The 18,607-nt window shown below is 36.4% G+C and overlaps 1 protein-coding gene across 2 annotated transcripts in view; it reads right to left on the bottom strand.

The window, feature by feature from the left end:
• TDRD3 (tudor domain containing 3) overlaps window positions 1-18,607 on the bottom strand; it is a 99,320-nt gene that overhangs the window by 47,941 nt on the left and 32,772 nt on the right. The window contains exons 2-3 of one of the 2 annotated variants that reach the window (XM_005154395.3): window positions 6,948-7,032; window positions 4,160-4,225 (exon numbers count right to left, since the gene is read on the bottom strand). In XM_005154395.3, the coding sequence (XP_005154452.1) occupies window positions 4,160-4,225; window positions 6,948-7,032 (151 nt within the window). Of the gene's footprint in view, window positions 1-4,159; window positions 4,226-6,947; window positions 7,033-18,607 lie in introns of those variants that run through there. The other variant, XM_031053675.1, reaches the window with a different exon arrangement.

Here is an 18,607-nt window from a genome sequence, read left to right as displayed (position 1 = left end):
TTCTGTGTATTAATGACTTAAGCTGATAACCACCTATAATGGTTAAATACCCATATTGTGTCACACGGGGTCACTAAACCAGCTTTTATAATCATAGAAACATAAAATAGTTAGGGTTAGAAAGGACCTTAAGATCATCTAGTTCCAACCCCCCTGCCATGGGCAGGGACACCGCACACTAAACCATATCACCCAAGGCTCTGTCCAGCAAGGCCTTGAACTTCCCTGGGCAACCCATTCTAGGGCCTCACCACATTCACAATAAAAAACTTCCTCCTTATATCTAACCTGAACTTCCCCTGTTTAAGTTTTAACCCATTACCCCTTGTCCTGTCACTACAGTCCCTAATGAAGAGTCTCTCCAGCACCCTTATAGGCCCCCTTCAGATACTGGAAGGCTGCTATGAGGTCTCCACGAAGCCTTCTCTTCTCCAGGCTGAACAGCTCCAACTTTCTCAGACTGTCTCCATACTGGAGGTGCTCCAGTCCCTGGTCATCCTCGTGGCCCTCCTCTGGACTTGTTCCAACAATTCCATGTCCTTTTTATGTTGAGGACACCAGAACTGCACACAATACTGCAAGTGAGGTCTCACAAGAGCAGAGCAGAGGGGCAGGATCACCTCCTTCGACCTGCTGGTCACTCTCCTTTTGATGCAGCCCAGGATACGCTTGGCTTTCTGGGCTGTGAGTGCACACTGAAGCCGGCTCATGCTCATTTTCTCATCGACCAACACCCCCAAGTCCTTCTCCACAGGGCTGCTCTCAATCTCTTCTTTGTCCAACCCGTAGCTGTGCCTGGGTTTGCTCCTACCCAGGTGTAGGACCTTGAATTTGGCATGGTCAAACTTGATAAGGTTGGCATCTGCCCACCTCACAAGCGTGTCAAGGTCCCTCTGGAGAATGCAGATGCTAATTTTATGCAAATACTTGCCTATTTTATTTACACTACAAAACAAAGTTATTTTTATTCAAGATGGAAATACATCATATGTTCTCAAGATACACATAAATAATACTGATCCTAGTCGTGGATGACAGGAACAATAGTGGCATATAATATCTGTTTCTTTAAGCATTTCTGAACAACAAACGACTAGTTTCTACTAAAAAATTGTTAAGAAGTCTCTCCTGCCCCAACTGTATTCTTTACTTGCCTAAAGCAAATATGCTTCTTTGTAAATACGTGCTTCTGTATCATAAAATATTTTTATATATTGCAAGCTAAGTAGGAGTGCTTACTAAGTAGTCAGATTTGCTTTATGTTACTCAAAAAAAAGTAAATACTACAGTTAAGCAAAGATTCAGTACACTAATAGTCAGAGCTAAAAACTAGAATTAGGGGTCATTCCCAAGCAGACTTTTTCCGCTTAAGCATTACTTCTTTTCAAAACTCAAAAGATTATCATCTCCCAGGAAATGATCAGCACATGTTTGGTTTTAGTTTGTTTGGGGTTTGGTTATTGGTTGTTTTTTTTAGAATCATTTTCTAAGGTCTATGATCCAAATAAAGACATCTGATTAAAGGAAGACCAAATTAAATTTTACTAGAAGTTGACATGTAAAAAATCCTGTCTCCTTAACAATGCTGACAGAATTAAGTCCGCAGGATTTAACAAGTACCATTTATCAAAGGCCATTAGGGGCCATAGTTTTCTTTTGTCCAGCCTGTTTTCTCCAGCTTCTCAAAATTCCTTCTGGTGTTGTCAGCAGTCATTACCCAAGAGAAAGAAAAATTACCTTGTTCCTCTCTATTTTCACTCTTTCATCATTAAAACGGGCAGAATTCTGTAAACACTGATCTCTCTCAGCTATGTGACAATCTCGGAAACAGAAATAGATTGAATCAAACAAACTTTCAGAAAGAAAATTTGGATTGGACTGGATTCCTGCAGCATTCGATTCTATTATCCAGTCCCTCACCTCTGACTGTAAGTCAGTCCCATGCAGAAATTTACCGAACTCCATTCAGTTAACAGTTCTTTTGTTTTTAGTTAGGCCCCTACATATATACTGGTTTGTACTGCCAGTAACAAAACTGAGAATCCTCAAAAGGACACACAGTAACACAGAACATAAAGTGAGGGAAGAGCAACAGGTTAAATGGGGATCCTTGAAAATTAAACTAGAACTACATTTTTCTCACCTTTTTATTTTCTGAGATGTTCAGTTTTACAAAATATGGATGTAGTATTTGTGTGTGAACAGGTGCAGAAGGCTTTTCCCATGAAAAGGTAGCTGTTATCTCCCAGGTATTTCAAAGCACTAACCACCACAGCTCTCAAGCACACATCCCTTGTTTTTGCGCAGAGATTTTGTACTTTGTGGAAACAAATGGCCCAATTGCACTTTCTCTAGTTTGAGCTGAGAAACATGAAAAACATGACTCAGGCAGCTAAACTAGAAGCAAATATTATAAAGCATGTAAGTAGATTCTCATATATAATGTCCATCAAAGCTTTGAGGAAATTAATGACACTTTCACCTTTAATTGACCACCTGAACTACACAATAACAACAATAATATAGGAAACACATTACTTCTAGAGGAAATGGAGATGTTTCTAGGTATATTCTCAAGTTATGACTGAAAACTGAACATCTACCTCTAAAGAAATCCTACTATGAAAACTGAAAAAAAAAAAAAAAACAAAAAAAAACCCAGAGTACTATTCAAATCACTTTGAACTGAAATCATGTTCTAACAGCAAAACAAAATAAGGCCACGCACAAAAACTCAATACTCTGGAGAATTATATTTAACCAAATACATTTGGACCTTGTTAATATTACATGATCTGAAACACAAAACTCAGTAATACTCCAATTAAGCAACTAAGAAATGAACAGTTCAAATCCAGATGTCATAAAAAGCAATTATTTTGCTTGCTTTCCATATTTCAAAAACAGCATACTGAAGAGGAAGAAAAATATTAAAATCACAGATACTAGAAACAGCTAAATCAAAAATTTTAGGTGGTAAAAAATTATTTAAGCACTGTAGAATGTTGAATAGTATTGTATCCAGAAACCTAAAATCAGTGTCATAAAATACTCAGTGTCATAAAACACGACTTTTTTATTTAAGTTATATCTGCAAAAAAACATAGGTCCACATAATAAGAAATAAAGTTAGTAACATTTTACCTAGAAAGTTAATCAGCATGCACAGACTGCTGCCTGGCTAAAAACTACAATATTGCAATACAGTACCTCTCAAGTGTTCTTTTCATACCTGACAATAATGTTCAGGCTGCTGTTCCGGGAGAAACCAGTGTTTACAGAAGTCACAATTCCATTTAGACAATAGCATCAGCAATAAAACAAATCCCAACAGCTTTTAACAGCCTCTCATACCAATCTCGCTTTCTTAGAAGCCAAACCCATCTTGATTTATCACTGTTTGAACTTCTAGAGTAATGAAGTCTGCTTCCCCAGAACTTTCACATCAGTGATAGACAGTCAATATTTGAAAGTTAAGGATAATGGTTTGAATTGAAAACTATTACTAAGTTTAAAATAAAATTCCTTCATTTATCCCCTCTCTTAACTGCATGTAGGGAAGAAAGCAGAAAGGGTGCACTGAAGGGGCCAAACTTAATTTTTATCTGAACATACAACATATATCTTAACAATCTAACACATTCAAGTTTTGAGTATAACACTATTCTGCAGCATATAAAGTACTATCTAACATGGGTTTACCCACATAATCTGTAGGATACACAGTCACAGGAAAATTACACAGAGTGGCTAGCTACAATGATGCCTATTAGGGAGTAATACAGCATCAACATGCATCACTACATATCACAATCATACAGCTGCTTTGCTTTACCCCCTAAACCTGCTTTGTTGTTCTCACATGAATAAAGGTGAGGAAAAAAATAACTTCTGATACTGTGTCAAGACCAAACAGGGTAAATGACTTTTGAGTGAGAAACTAAGTTACTAGGATTGTCTGCAATAAGCATTTCAAAGTTGAGAAATAAAAAGAGTTCTCTTTATGAAGCCCAGTGGGCAAACTGAGATGCTCATATATTTATCCTGTAATATGCTCAAATATTGGGTTCTTTTGTATGTGAAATAATGACAAAATCAGAATAATGCACAACAAAAGGATGTCATCACACAGAAATAGTGAAATAAAAATATTGCCTACCTTTTCCACCTTTCCACCATTGATGTCACTGGGAAGGAATTTCTTGCCAATCGTTCTTAAATCTGTCTGAAATTAACACAGAAAACAAGAGAATATTAACCTAAAACATCCTGTTTAAAAAAAATAATCATTTTAGAATAGGAAAAAGAAGGGTGTTTCTTCTGCTATATACAGACTAAGAAAAACAACCCACTAACTGCATATGATGAAAAAAATTAACACCTAAGTGTTCATAGAAAAAATCTTTTTGGTTTTAGAATTATATTCTTTTTTTCAGCACATTTTCAAAGATGATCAAAACACATTAAATAGATAAAACAAAATTACTAACTCTGAGATTTAACAGAGGTAAACATCTTTCTTCACTCTCCATCTGGCACTTCAGAGAAAAGTTTTTAGTTTGTCTGTTCTTACATGCACAAATCCTTCATGAAAGGTTGAGATGATTTTTGCAATTATACCTAGAGTAAAAGTTTACCTTTTATTTTTATTAAATGCTTTTTTAATGTAAATAACCAATTACTGCTTTTGGAAGTGAGGTAGACAGCTGCATGACATTATTCAGCAACTGTGCAACATGGCCTCTGACAACATTAAGCTTAAAAATTTATATGATCAAAGGAACAAATGTCCACAAAAGCACTTTCCTCACCTAACACTGTTTGCACAAGTATATCAATCATGGTGATGTGTGACAACAGGATGCACTGGATGGCTAGAAGGTGCAGCATGTGAACATAGGAAGTGGAATTCAAACTAATCAAACTTTTCATATTAGGTTTTTAATGCATTTACACATGTGAACAAAATAAACAGTACAGCAGTGCAGCCTAAAACAGCTATGCTTTCTAAACTCCACTGTTTGAAATAAGCCTATTGGCTTTAAATAGAACATACTGGTGTGGATTACTGTACTGAAGCTGAAAACCATCCTTATTTATTATGATCATAAACACTTCCAATAGAAGGGCTAAATGTAATTACTACTGGAACTTATACACTAAGTCGCCATTAATACACGCCAATGGACTATTGTTCTTGCACTCTAATCCAGAACTCAGCAGCTCTATATTTTAGCATGCAAAACATTATAAACAAGTAGTTTGTTCTGTTTTTAGCAAGAAACATCAGCATCCTACAAACAGAGAACTATTTGTAGGAATGCTCCTTCAGTGTATTTACTCCAAATATATATAGCGTGGATAAACACTCAAGCCACTTTCAAGATAGCCACAGATAGTGACAAGAAAGCACATTCAATTTTCAATCTAAGTCCACCTAAGGGAACTGATCGGTCACTATTTTATCCCTGAATAGCACACAAGCTCCTATAAACTGTTCCCACATATTCCATATCCATATAATTGATGAGTCTCCAGCAAAGTAGTTTGCAATCATAGCACCAACAAGGAAACACAACTTTTACAAACTCTTTGCAAGATCCTACCCAAATAAAAACATTTGAAGCACTGAAGGTACATTTATGTTTATTTCATACTTATTTATGCAATTCACACACACAAAAAAAGTCAATTGACTTGGTTTCTTCTGCCTAAAACATGTCTAGCAGTCAAGGAAAGAATTTGTGAGTTTATAAGAAGTGAAATCTAAATTCTCTCTTATCCTGCTGTTCAAGCCACACTGCTATTCTCTACTTACCCAACAGGCAACTTAATCTTCTGGGCATCAAAACAACTGACTTAATGACAAAAACATTGATAAGCAATTAAAACTGGCTTTGTAATTATTTTATTATCTACCAAGCAAGCACATGCATGAACAAATGACTATGTTAGTATTTGTTCCAGCATTTAATTATACTCAGGGCAATACCCAACAAGTCAGAAGTATTTGGTTTTGTTTGCTTGGGGTTATTTTCCTAAAACAGTAATGCATTCTCAGACATATATAAACATGCTACTACAGTCCAGAAACAAATGCTTACCCCTCTGCATGTCTTGTATTACATTCTTTACATTTCTGCATTAAAATTTTGCTTTATTCTTTTCAAATTCATTACATGAACTGGTGCATGCATATGTATGAGTGATCAGACCCATGCTTTAAATAAATAAAAGGAGGAGAGAGGATACTCTGAAATGAGTATCCTCTTAAACCAAAAATGGTTGAATCTTAAAAGATGGACAAAATAGTCCCTTAATGAAATTGTGAATGAGAATTCTTAAGAAAGAATACTTTTCTCTTAAGTAATCTATACATTGCTTTTCCCATTGGAACTACATATAGTTAGTACAAAGGATGAAGTTTACACAAATCTATATACAATACATAAGCTTTAAAACTTCTGAGTATGGATGACTGAGAGGTTTGAAATGAAGAAAATGTAAAATTCTCAAAACTCTCCCTCATGATAGAATAATTTTGTTAAAAGAACAAATACACAGATTAAGCCACTGCCCCTGTTTCATTGTTACTGAAAGAGAGCAGGCTTACGAATGTTTACCAGTGATGTTAGTACACAACACTTCTGATTTTATTACTGCTTGTACTTTGACTTCAGATTTACATTTCAGAAGCATAAAAATATTTTCTTCCTGCAAATTATGTGCATTTTTTCCTCCTCCAGGTTTCACAGTTCAGAATAGGTGTTATTTCCAAGTAAAATTCACAACCATATATGCAAGGCGAGAGATAAGTACGGTCCTATATGTTAGTCACACAGATAACTGTACACTTAATTAGCCACTCAAACCTACACTTCAGACATTAAATATAACATTTCTAGCATGATTTGTCAGGAAAAAAAGTTTTTGCAATCATAACTTACATTAAGGGCAACCAGGATAATGTCATTTGTATTAACTTTTTCAGAAGAACTTATGCAAGCTTCAATTCCTTCATCTGAAAGATACCTGTTAAAGACAAAATACAGTATTAGAATATCACATGATGTATCTGTTAGGCAAACAATTTTCCTGTATATATGATTATTGTCTTTAGTTTGTATCTTTTGTGCTGGTGAAGCACAGATATAAAAATACATGGGAAATGGCTTAATGTAATCAGTTTACTTACACTGAGATAAGATTAAGACTACTTCTTCCATCATTTCTAAACAAAGAAAGCCAAACCAAACCTCTACTTAAAAAGTAACAACCCCCATCATACCAATTATTTTGAACTACACTCCTCATGCCCACATCCTGGGATTAAGGGAACCTGGTTTCAAAATCAACCATTTGGCCTTTACTTGATTTAAGTAGCATACTTTCATTCATTTCTCTTGCAAGCAAGAAAACAAACCAAACCAAACTAAACTAAAAAACACCCACCCCACACACAACACAGAAGACATATGTTTCTAAAGAGCAAGGATGTATGGTTAAGCTTTAAAGGGCTGGGGCACATAACATACAAAATTGTCACCCTGTAAAATGTACTCCTTAAAATGAACACATCCTATAGAACATATTCTTGCTTGCCTGGGCTACAAAGAATGTGATAAGAATTGAAGCATATTACAGAGCATCAACCTTCAAACATGGTGAAAAAGTTTAAACAAAAATAGAAAATCTCCTCCGCAACCACATTTGGAAATGGCATTTGTGACCTTCATGGTGGTAGCCTGGAATGAGTTTCTTCTTGGAAAAATTCTGATCAGACGTAAGTTCTGAGAATACAACAAATTTGTTCCTCTAAACAGGGTTAGCTTTAAATGGATACAGCTAATCAATTCAAAAGGGTCAATGTATTCTAACCTCCAAAACAATTTTTAAAAATAATAAGAATTTTAACTTAAGTGCTCAAAAATTGTGGTACTTGTTATTCATTTTGAATAATATTTTCTATTTGAAGCCCAAGTTTTAATTTTTACGTAGCTGGCAATCTGTCTTCTCTGCACAGCTCTTAATTTTATTTAAATACATTACAGCAATCATTAAATAATTGATGTTTGCTAAATATTCAGTCTGAAACACAGTACTTGCCCAAATAACATTTAAATTACTATCTACCAAGAAATCACCCTTTTCCCAACAAATAGAAGAATTATTTAAGAAAACTTAATATACATTAATGAATATTAAAACCAAATATTCCTGAGTGTGTCAAGAAATACTTCTTATTAAAGAAAGTAACATCCACAATGTAACATACAAATAAGGCAAACCATTTGAAGGAACGCACCCTTAATAGGCCTTTTTGATGCTGAGCATGATCCCCTCCAGCCCTGCCAGTGTTCCCAGACTAATGAACAATACCAGTTGTTCTCTAACCTGATACTTGATGGGATATAACTGTTCAAGTCAAACACCAACATCTACCAAATCCTGAGAGAACAGACCACCATCACAAAAAAAAAAACCCAAAAACAACAAAAAACCCACAACAAAACAACAGAAAACCAAACCCAGAACAACCGAAACCCCAGATCCACTGAATAGGGAAAAAAATGCACATATAAAGCCATAAAAAGAAACAATGCTATTTTTTCTATAAAAGGCAGATCCTTGAGAAGAATAAGGTGGTAATGGTAAGATTTGGGGGCTTGCATGGAAGTGCATTATTTCCCAGCTGAGTGGTTCTGAGCTCAAGTACTACAACAATTCAGGTAACTACTGTAAATTAGCAGATCTCTAGCTGGAGTCAGAAGGAAGGTGAAGTAGGACAGCATTCCCACTCTGTGCCAGAGGAAACTACAATAGATACATCCCACGTGTACTATCCTGCTCTCAAGGCTTCGACTGTGGTTTAATTATGTCAGAAGACTTCCTAGAAAGAGCAGTACTGTAAACTCTACAGGTTTCCCTTCTGCCATCTTCGGCATAAAACTGAACGTAAGTTCAACAGCAGGGGATAGGGGGACTACAGAAATCCGTAAACTGAGTTTTAGACTGTCAGGCATGTCATGGGAAGATTCCTCCTCTTCTGCTCCTAATGTAAATGAAGTCATTCTTTAACTCTGCTGAAGCTAACAGAACCGCTGCTCTCCTACAGTTACTCAGCCTAGGATTTATATATAAGCACTACCATTTTACAGCAAGAAAAAAAAACCCGTTTTTAAAGACTGAACAAAATCAACAATCTGCCCCAGAATTAAATTCCTCTTATACAGGATAAGACTAATTCTTCTACCACAAAATTCACTGTTGAGTCACAGAATCATATAATGGTTTGGGCTGGAATGGACAATAAAGATCACCTAGTTCCAAACCCTCTGCCATAGGCAGGGACACCTTCCACTAGACCAGAATCATGTTTTACTTTATCACTGCAAAGTGAAGATGCAGTCACAAAATTCCACTCTGCTTTAGTAAAAAAAAAAAAAAAATCAGTTTATAACTTTATATGCATAAATTTATACATAAATTTTCATTGTAGTTTGTCTCACTACTTTAGAATATTTTTTGAGACAGAAGGATAAAGAGAAACCCACTGGAAAAGACTATTCATTTTTGACTTGTGCTAATATAAGCAACAGCACTTTGCAGAAACATTGCTGACTGAGATCTCTGCCAACATAAGAGAGGCACCAATCATGAAATGCCACTGGGGACATCTATTACTTTGATTTAAGCAAACACTAAAGCTTTTCAGCAGAAGACTGATTAACATGGTTGTTAAAACAGTCTTCAAAAAAGCAAAATCTGTGAACAAAGTGGGAGGGATATTTTATAGCTTGGGGTTGGTTGGTTTGGTTTTTATAGATATTTATTACATGAAAGCATAAATTACTTAAATACATAAGAGCAGGATCAAAATTACTTTCAAGAAAAAAGATCAACAACTGTGTCAGCAAAACTATGCTAAACACCTTCAACAGAGGAAAAAAGCAAAACCAGCAGAGCTTTCCAGCAATACATCAGGTGTTACTTTTGGTGCAACAGGATGTAAAAGTGCAGATTTCATCAGAAATGGTCAGAAATTGATCATAGAACAAATCGCAAGCAAGAAACACTGTACACCAGAATTAGCCAAAGCACAGATTCCTCCTTTAAAAGAGGCTTGGAAGTAATGTGTATCTAGTCCCTCTTTCCATTTTGACCTAATAATTGTCTTAGACTATTTTATACAGCAACAAGTACTCCAAATACATGTTTACATTTTCTTTACAACCTTACAGAAAGTTCTTTTTTTTTTTCCCCTCCCATTGTCTGTACAGTCTTTTATTAAAACTACCTAAGTTTTAGTTTTGTATATTTCTTGCTACAGGCTCACATATTTGAAGAGGAAAACCCACACATAAAAAACCCCAAGCCAACACACAAACCCAAACAAAACTACCAAAACACAACAGTATTTTTTTAAATAGATGCATTTACACAGGGAAAATAAAAATCCAGAACCAAACATCTCTCAAGTATGAAAAGGGAGTTGCAAAAGGCAAAATTAACTCTTCAGATGACATAATCCTTTCCCCCACACCACACAGATTAAGCCTGAAATTCTTTTTCCAGGTTCTGAAGGTAGCAGAGGCCCCTTATCCATCCACTTTTAATTACAGTATATAGTATGCTCAAGATAGGAACTTTACGGCATAAAGCCACTCAATCTTTTTGTTCTCTACATTAGATGAAGAAAAAAATCTGACCCTGAAAAAAACCAGAAGACAGCAAAAACCTCCTCTGGAGTCAAAGAGAACAGCCATACAGTGATGTCTGTTCTATTCATGTGAGTGCCTAACAATATCTAAATTACCCATTCTGCCCATTTTGCAAAATATCACAACCTCAGATAATGAAAGGTGAACTACAATATGATTCTGGTATATTAATCCAATGTATTTCCTACTGCCAAGAGGCAGGAAGCAACCCTAAACCACCCGTGAACCAGACCACACTGCTGGAAGCAGCTCACAAGGTCCCTATCGCCACAAGCTACCAGGCAGTGATGTACAAGCAGTGACCTCGTCAACTCTTGCTCTCCAGACCTCCATCCCAAGCTGTCCCCAGCTTCTCTCTAAAAGCCACGGCAATGGGGAATAACCTGGAATAAAAATGCTGAAGCCAAAACCCTCAAATTTCCCTTTGCCCTTCCCATAAACAAGTATTTCAGAATGACACACTTCTGCTTAAGGTGAAGTAGCCAATAAATAAATGGTAAAATAAATGCGTGAGAAGTACAGAGTGAGAAGCAGCCACGCTCCACAAAGCTAAGAAGACAAAGGTTAGCCAGTAGTGACCACTGACGTCTTACACTGACAGTGATGAGAAATTATTTCCTTAACATACAATACAGATACTACTATCCTGGAACACGAACCTGAAAGACTTAAAAGGAGGCAGCTGTGTTCCAACTGGCCACTTAGTTTTTGGTTTATCCACAAAAATAAAACCAACCAAACATACAAACAAAACTCCATAAACCGAAAAAAAAAAACCCAAAAAAACCCAACAAAACACAAAAACCAAACCACCAACACACACACAAACTGACACAGAACTTCTTTCTAGGAGGACTGGTAACTAGAATAACAGGCATTGCAAGCACCTTTTGTTTCCAAGGAAAAAAGTATTCACTAGACTTGTTTCTTGCACAGGTTTTAAAACAATCTCAAAAGTTATAAATCAAAGTAACTTAGATAATTCAATTGTTTTTTAAGGAATTACAACAAGTAATGCTGCATAAGTCACATAGGGAATTTGTGGCCTTAGCATATTTATACAAATTAAAAAAAAGAAATAATAATAAAATCAGCTTACAACCAAATGTGCAGAAAGCTGCCACAAATGGTTGAGGTGGTTATTTGTGGCGCATCCTCTTGAGAGAAACTGGTAGGGAGAGAAAAATAAATGCTTTAACTGCAGTTCTTCCACATTATATTTGCTGAAACCTGGAGGGATATCTCACCTATTCCTCTCCCCCATCCAGCTCTGCTCATCCAAGACATGTAGCAGTACAATCCTCTTAGAAACAGCTTTTGTCAGAAGAACATCTCCTACAAAGTACCTAGATTCTTACCTTACCTTCAAATGAAACATTAAAACAAAGCCATTAGTAATGAATCAGCATTTTCTATGTGAACCATTCACATAAAAATCCAAATCTACAATTTTTCTGTCAAAATGTTCTCAATAAGCTTCTGTGAGAAACAGATTTCAATAATTTTTTCTTTGTAATACACATATTGCACCACTGACAGGCAGAGCTGTTTTCCCACTGCTCCTTCAGATAAAGTATGATATCAATTTAATAACCCACTTTTGCACATAATAGGTGTGCACATTCTCCTTTTCTGTATTTCCCATTGCTAAGGGCTGTAATTCTGTACAACCAATCTCAGCTGCACCTCTACTTACTTAATTTTATCTTCTGCTTTACTTCATTAAGAGCAGACTACACCTGACATGGCCTAAATCTGTACAGGCAGATTTCTGTACTACTACACCATTACCACCTGTGGCTGAAACACTGAAGAAAATTAGTGATATCAAGAGTACATACATTTTTTCTTGTCTACTCTATACTGCTGGATCAAATAAATACTTGATCTGCAGACAAACATGCACATGTACACACACACATACACTTTAATAGGTTTAAAACAAGAGCTTTATGCTGGAATTAAATCCACCATGTAAAATACTTTCCTAATAATGTTTGTCACAAGCACGTTCTACTCTAGTTGTAATTAACAGTTCATGCACAAACAGAAATGTTCAATCTTCTAGCCTTTTATTATCTCATCTTACATTTTTCTAGCAGTCCTCTGTAATTTTCTCCTATCATCTCTACAGCTACATTTTATTAAGGAGAAGCTTTCTTTAAGGAAAGAATAAAAGAAATTAATATTAATAAGCATGCTCTGTAAAATTTACACATTTCAGATTCACAGATCTTCACAGAATCAGTGGTATTAGCAGAAAACACAAACTGTGCTAACAGAACTTCTTGTAATTCAGTGCCAGCCTACATCTTACAATAGACTTTATACAGCTATTTTCAATGTGTGTACATAGAAATCAGAATGTTCCTTCTATTACTTTGCTAAGAAAGCACATTTATGCAATCATGCCATACAAAATGAAAGGGGGGCAGGAAATAGGAGAGAGCTTTCAAATTTATCATACTTGGTAACTCCACAAAAGAAGAGAGAACAATTTTAACAGTAAAGCAAAGTGCAACTTCAAAGAAAGCACTAGCACGAGACTACCACTGGATGTCAGTATTGTTCCATAGCAGAACCACTCTATCTTCTATGCTAGCTATTTTAAAAACTCGGAAGTTCTCTTACTAGGGTTTCAAAATGTTCCGCTGATTTTCAGTTGTATAAAGGATTTACACTGCAATGTTACAAATGTTATTGAAGGACTATCATTAAAACTGTTAAAAAAAAAAAAACAAAACAAAAACTAACAAACAACCAAGAAAGATCCCACATTTTAAAATATTATTATGATGAACATGAAAATCAGATTTTTAAGAAGGTTTCTCCATACCCTATAAACTGCATAACAATACTGGGAAGGCAACTGACATTGTTCATCCTAACAATGAATTCTAAGATTAAAGAATAATGCAATATTATACAGACTACCAGACAAAATAAAATATGGATGGATCTTAAGGGTGAAAAAGAATAGAGCAGATTTTCAATAGATTCAAGAGCCCTGCCAAAATTAGGGCCAACTGTTCCTTTATCCACAATGCAACTCTGTAAGGAATAATAAATGTAGATTCAGTGACATTCTTGGCAATTTTACTATTAATATTCTCACACCCAGAAAAGCGATGTTTTTCTTAACATTCAACCCCACTGCATTGCCTCCTCTTGCCTCTTGTTTTCTGCACATCCATGGAGAAGAGACCATGCCTTTCCTTTTTGCAATCACATTTAAAACCTTAATTCCTACATCTTGCATGTCTTGCTCTGTATCTTGAGCATTTGGTGTATCTTCCTCTGTATCCTGTACTTAATACCAATAATTATTGCTATCCAAATGTATTCTTGTTCTCCTATCACTTTTCCATCTTGCTAAGAACACTTTGAACTATGACCCTGAGCACTCACAGCTTTGCATTTCTAAGGAACTTTGTCTTGTTTTTCAACTAGGTACTTCACACTCCATCACCCAGGTGTTTAATGACAGCATCAAATAAAATTTGACCTAGAAGATGCCTTCACACTGCCTCAGATTTTGACAGTGAACCATCGGTATTCATTCTTTCTAGTGCAGTCAAACCAGTTTCGTAATTGTTGGTATGAACTTAACCTAAAGTTTTCCAGTATTTCAACCATTAAATACACAAAACCAAAATGTTAAATTAAGAAAATGCACTGTATTGTATCGCTATTCAAAACTCACTATGTTTTAAGTGGAATTACCATAGAACACCAGGTTAGAAGGGACCTTAAGGATCATCTGGTCCAACATTTCTCAGCAAGGCATGACCTAGACTAGCTGACCCAGCACCCTGTCCAGCTGAATCTTAAAGTGTCCAAAACTAGGGAATCCACCACTTCCCTGAGAAGATTATTCCAATAAATCACAGAATGGTTTGGGTTGGAAAGGACCTTACAGTCTTCCAGTTCCAATCCCTCTGTTACGGGCAGGGACATCTTCCACTAGATCAGGTTGCTCAAAGCTGCGTTCATCCTGGCCTTGAACACCACCAGGGATGGGGCAGCCATAACTTCTGTGGGCAACCTGTGCCGGTGTCTCACCACCCTCACAGTAAAGAACTTCTTCCTAATATCTAGTCGAAATCCCCACTCTTTCAGATAATAGCCATTTCCCCTTGTCCTATCACTACATGCCCTTGTAACAAATGCCTCCAGCTTTCTTGTAGACCCCTTTTAGGGCTAACTCCTCTTATTGCAAAAAATTCTCTAGTGCCCAATCATAATCATACAAGGAGTAACCTGCAACCATTACCCCTCCCCCCCCCCCCTTTCTTTTCCATGTCTCCTTGTAAAATGAAGTTTCCATCCTCCTTGTAGCTATCCTTTAAATACTGGGATGTTATGCTAGCAAAAACCTATTTGCATGACACAGAAAACACACTGAGAATTACCGAATTTTGGCTGTAATTAGTTAAGCATCTAGATGAACAGACATGAAGGCACTGTAAAGTGTTACTGACATTCCTAAAACTGGTGCACAGCCACTACAGCACCTCAGTTACCTGTGCAGCTAAGCTTGCATCCCAGCTACCTAAACTTTCACTGCTGGGGATACACCACTTCCTTAAATGCAATCTCCAACTCAGGTCAAGCTGAAACCCCAGAAAGGAATTCATAAAATGTGTATTCCCAAGCTCATATTCTCACATAGGCATAAGCCTCTCTGAGATGTCTGTGACACTTGACTTTCATTAGAAACACCAGCTAAGAAAGCCACTATATTTTAGAACAAACAGAAACAGTAGGGTTGTACATTACACAGTAAAAGCAGAATGTCTGTCATTAGTGCCCCTCCTCCCTTTTTTAGATGCGGGGAAGTTAATTATCTAGCAGTAAAATCTATTTTGTCAGTGAAATCATGACCCAAGGCAAGAAAGCACAGTAAACAGTCAGTCAAGGGGAAGAAAAGAAAAATATAAATGCAGTGCTTTCAACAGAACCTTAGCTTCCTCTTAGGTTACTTCTACCTGAAGCTTTCAGTTGGAATGTGATAAAGACCAGTAACTTAGCAGCATTACAGTTCTAAGCATATGCAACACCAAACACTACAAAAATAATTTTATTGTGTAATACTATTTCAGCATCTGATAGTGCTGCCCAATATAAACACCCACTCTGCTTCTCCTTCAGGACCTCCTACTCTGCACTTAGCCCACCCCACCTTGCTGCAGAGCCAAGTCCAGACCCTTCTACAAACACTGGAGAGGTGAAGGGTCTGGAAATAACTGCTTTCCCAATAAGCAGTAGTTTTCCCCTCTCCTGCAATAACACAGGAAAGGAGACCTGCCTTATAGCTGGGTCAGCAGGGTCCTGAGTCAGGATTTGGTGGTGAGAAGATTTATCTGCTAGAGGTCAGAGGGAGAGGGCACCCCAGCATTCCCTGCAGTACTCCAAGTGCTTCAAAGTCTGTATTACTGTCATGATTCTCCAGTCACCTTTACTAACCCAGCTTCTTATCCATTTTCACAAGACAAGAACTACTTTTATACAAAAGCTTGAGTAACCAGTGATAGTTTTAGAATTATTCTTTAACACGTTTGACATGCAAACAGAAGTATAAGTCTATTATTAGGTGAGCCTGACAGTCCATCATTCTCTCTCACACCTCCCTAGACCCACACACCACTCTTTTTTCATAACCAGCACAATGTATTGCTTTTTTCTTCCCCCCCCTCCAGTCTCCCAGAAATTACTCTGTTCCAAAGATTAAGCATCAAAAGCAAGTTTTCAGCATATTCTTCATCAAGTTCTTACACAGAGAACATGCATTTTTAGATATTTTAACAATTTTTTTAGGGAGGTGTTTATAGTAGTACCTCCCGTAGTGTGATATGTAGTGTGACATGTTTTTTTGCAAGTCTGTTTTCTTCTGAAAAATTCCTATTGCTGGGAATGCAATTCTTTGTGCTTCTTTTAACACAAAAAGGTTTGAAACTGTATCATGAGACTGGCAGCATATCTTTCACAAGCATTTCACAACAAAAAAAAATAAGACAAACTTTGTGCTTGAACCAAACATAAAACTTGTAACACCTTTTCAGCCACATTATCCTTCTCCAGTAATGCAACCATCAAAAATCTCAGACTCTATGCTCTTTCCTAAATGTAATATATTTCACTCACCAAATACTTTATCTAAACTATGTAAACAGTACTAAAAACCAGAATAAACCTCATTTGTTAATCTAAATTCTCAACAGAAGAAGAGAAAATAATCACTTGTAAAACCCAGGCCCAGAGTCAGAAATCCTATAAACCAGAGACTGTCTCATCACACAGGTCTCCAAGAGACTGGTTTCAGGACACCCACTGTTCTCCTCCAAGCAAGAGACTGCGAAAGGCAGAAATGCATATGGAGAAGCCTCACTTGAATAGACAAGAAGCTACTAAGCAGGGTTACTCTCTGAAAGGGCTGTGCATCTGTTGAATTTACTTCCTTATGCTTTCAAAAAGCTCAAATTAGATGGCCTTCACTGAATGTTTTAATGCTCATCTCTCTTCACTGGCATCTGTAAACAAGGTAAGAAATCACTGAAGGACAGGATAAAAGCTGCAAATTAAGTTGTCAGATGTGCATGTGGCAGGCTTTAATAAATTATACAGCTGCACTTTCAGGGTATTGTTTGTGATATACTTTTAAATTGCATTAGCAGCCATATGCAAAGATAACTACCCGCAAGGCTTATATATCTTCAACTTTAAAATAATTCGAAACGCTACTGATAAATACTTTGACAAGGTGGTTTAACATTCAAAAATTATCAAAGTATAAATTTTTCGCATTAAAGACGTCAGAATCTGAAGTACTTGTTAGGAAGTCCAGAATGAAATGGACTGAAAGGGTGAAAGGAAACAGAATTTTCACTAAATAAAAGACCATAATGACCAGCTGCTTAACATCAGTCTATAAGGAAGTTCTGCCCATCTCACCTATGAGTGTATTTTCTAGTCCTGTATGAACACAGAAGACAGAGAGGGAAATTTTCTCCACTGGAAGTAACCAACCAAGTTCCATGACCCAGAGGTAATCATCAATCCCATTAAAATGCAGACACAGGAATCACTTATTTCACCACCATGTCTGTGAGACCAGGAGTGTTGGAGCCAAGCAGAGAACTCCACTTCAGTGGCCACATACCATCTTTTTATTGCAGAGATCAAAATTCTATACAGCTCTCATTCACCATTTAGATCGTTACACACAGAGAATCTTACAGAGAGAGAAGAATGAGCTGCTACCAAGTTCAAGAAAACAGCCCAAAGCTCAGGAAAAAATAGACACTTAAGATACTATATATATATTTTTTTTTAAACTGTGATGAATTATTATTTAATGATTAAAAAACTCCATGTTTCTTGACTTTGGAATAAAGTTCCTGGGAAGTCACAAAGCCATTATTACTGATGACTTAGATAAAATGGTAAAGGGGTGCCAAACTTTATATTTAAAAGCCAAAAGTTTAGGGACATCCTTCAAATGAAAAATTAGGTTAATTATGCTGACCAAACAACAACAACAAAAACTTAAAAGACTGAGCAGAAGTATTCTGAAGGATTAATCCGATAAAAGCCAATAATGAAGACATTTCAAAGCATATGCAAGAAACCTCACAGATGCCAAGGCTGATAAATGACCAAAATGCAAAAGGATTGATAAAGAAAAAGCTGTAACACACAAGCTTTTTTTTTTTTTTACATTTATTTCTAAAAAATTAAATCTCTACAGAGACTGGAAAGTTTCCAAACTTCAGTTATTGTTGAAGTTATTCCCCACATATAAGAAATGTTCTCGAGCTGATTGTACAATATAAAAGGTCTTAGAATAAATACAACAATAACAACAAAACCCACTGGGAACAGCGAGA

The sequence above is a fragment of the Melopsittacus undulatus genome, chromosome 2 (assembly GCF_012275295.1).
Source record: "Melopsittacus undulatus isolate bMelUnd1 chromosome 2, bMelUnd1.mat.Z, whole genome shotgun sequence".
Taxonomy (NCBI): domain Eukaryota; kingdom Metazoa; phylum Chordata; class Aves; order Psittaciformes; family Psittaculidae; genus Melopsittacus; species Melopsittacus undulatus.
This window is presented reverse-complemented; position numbering and strand designations above follow the sequence as displayed.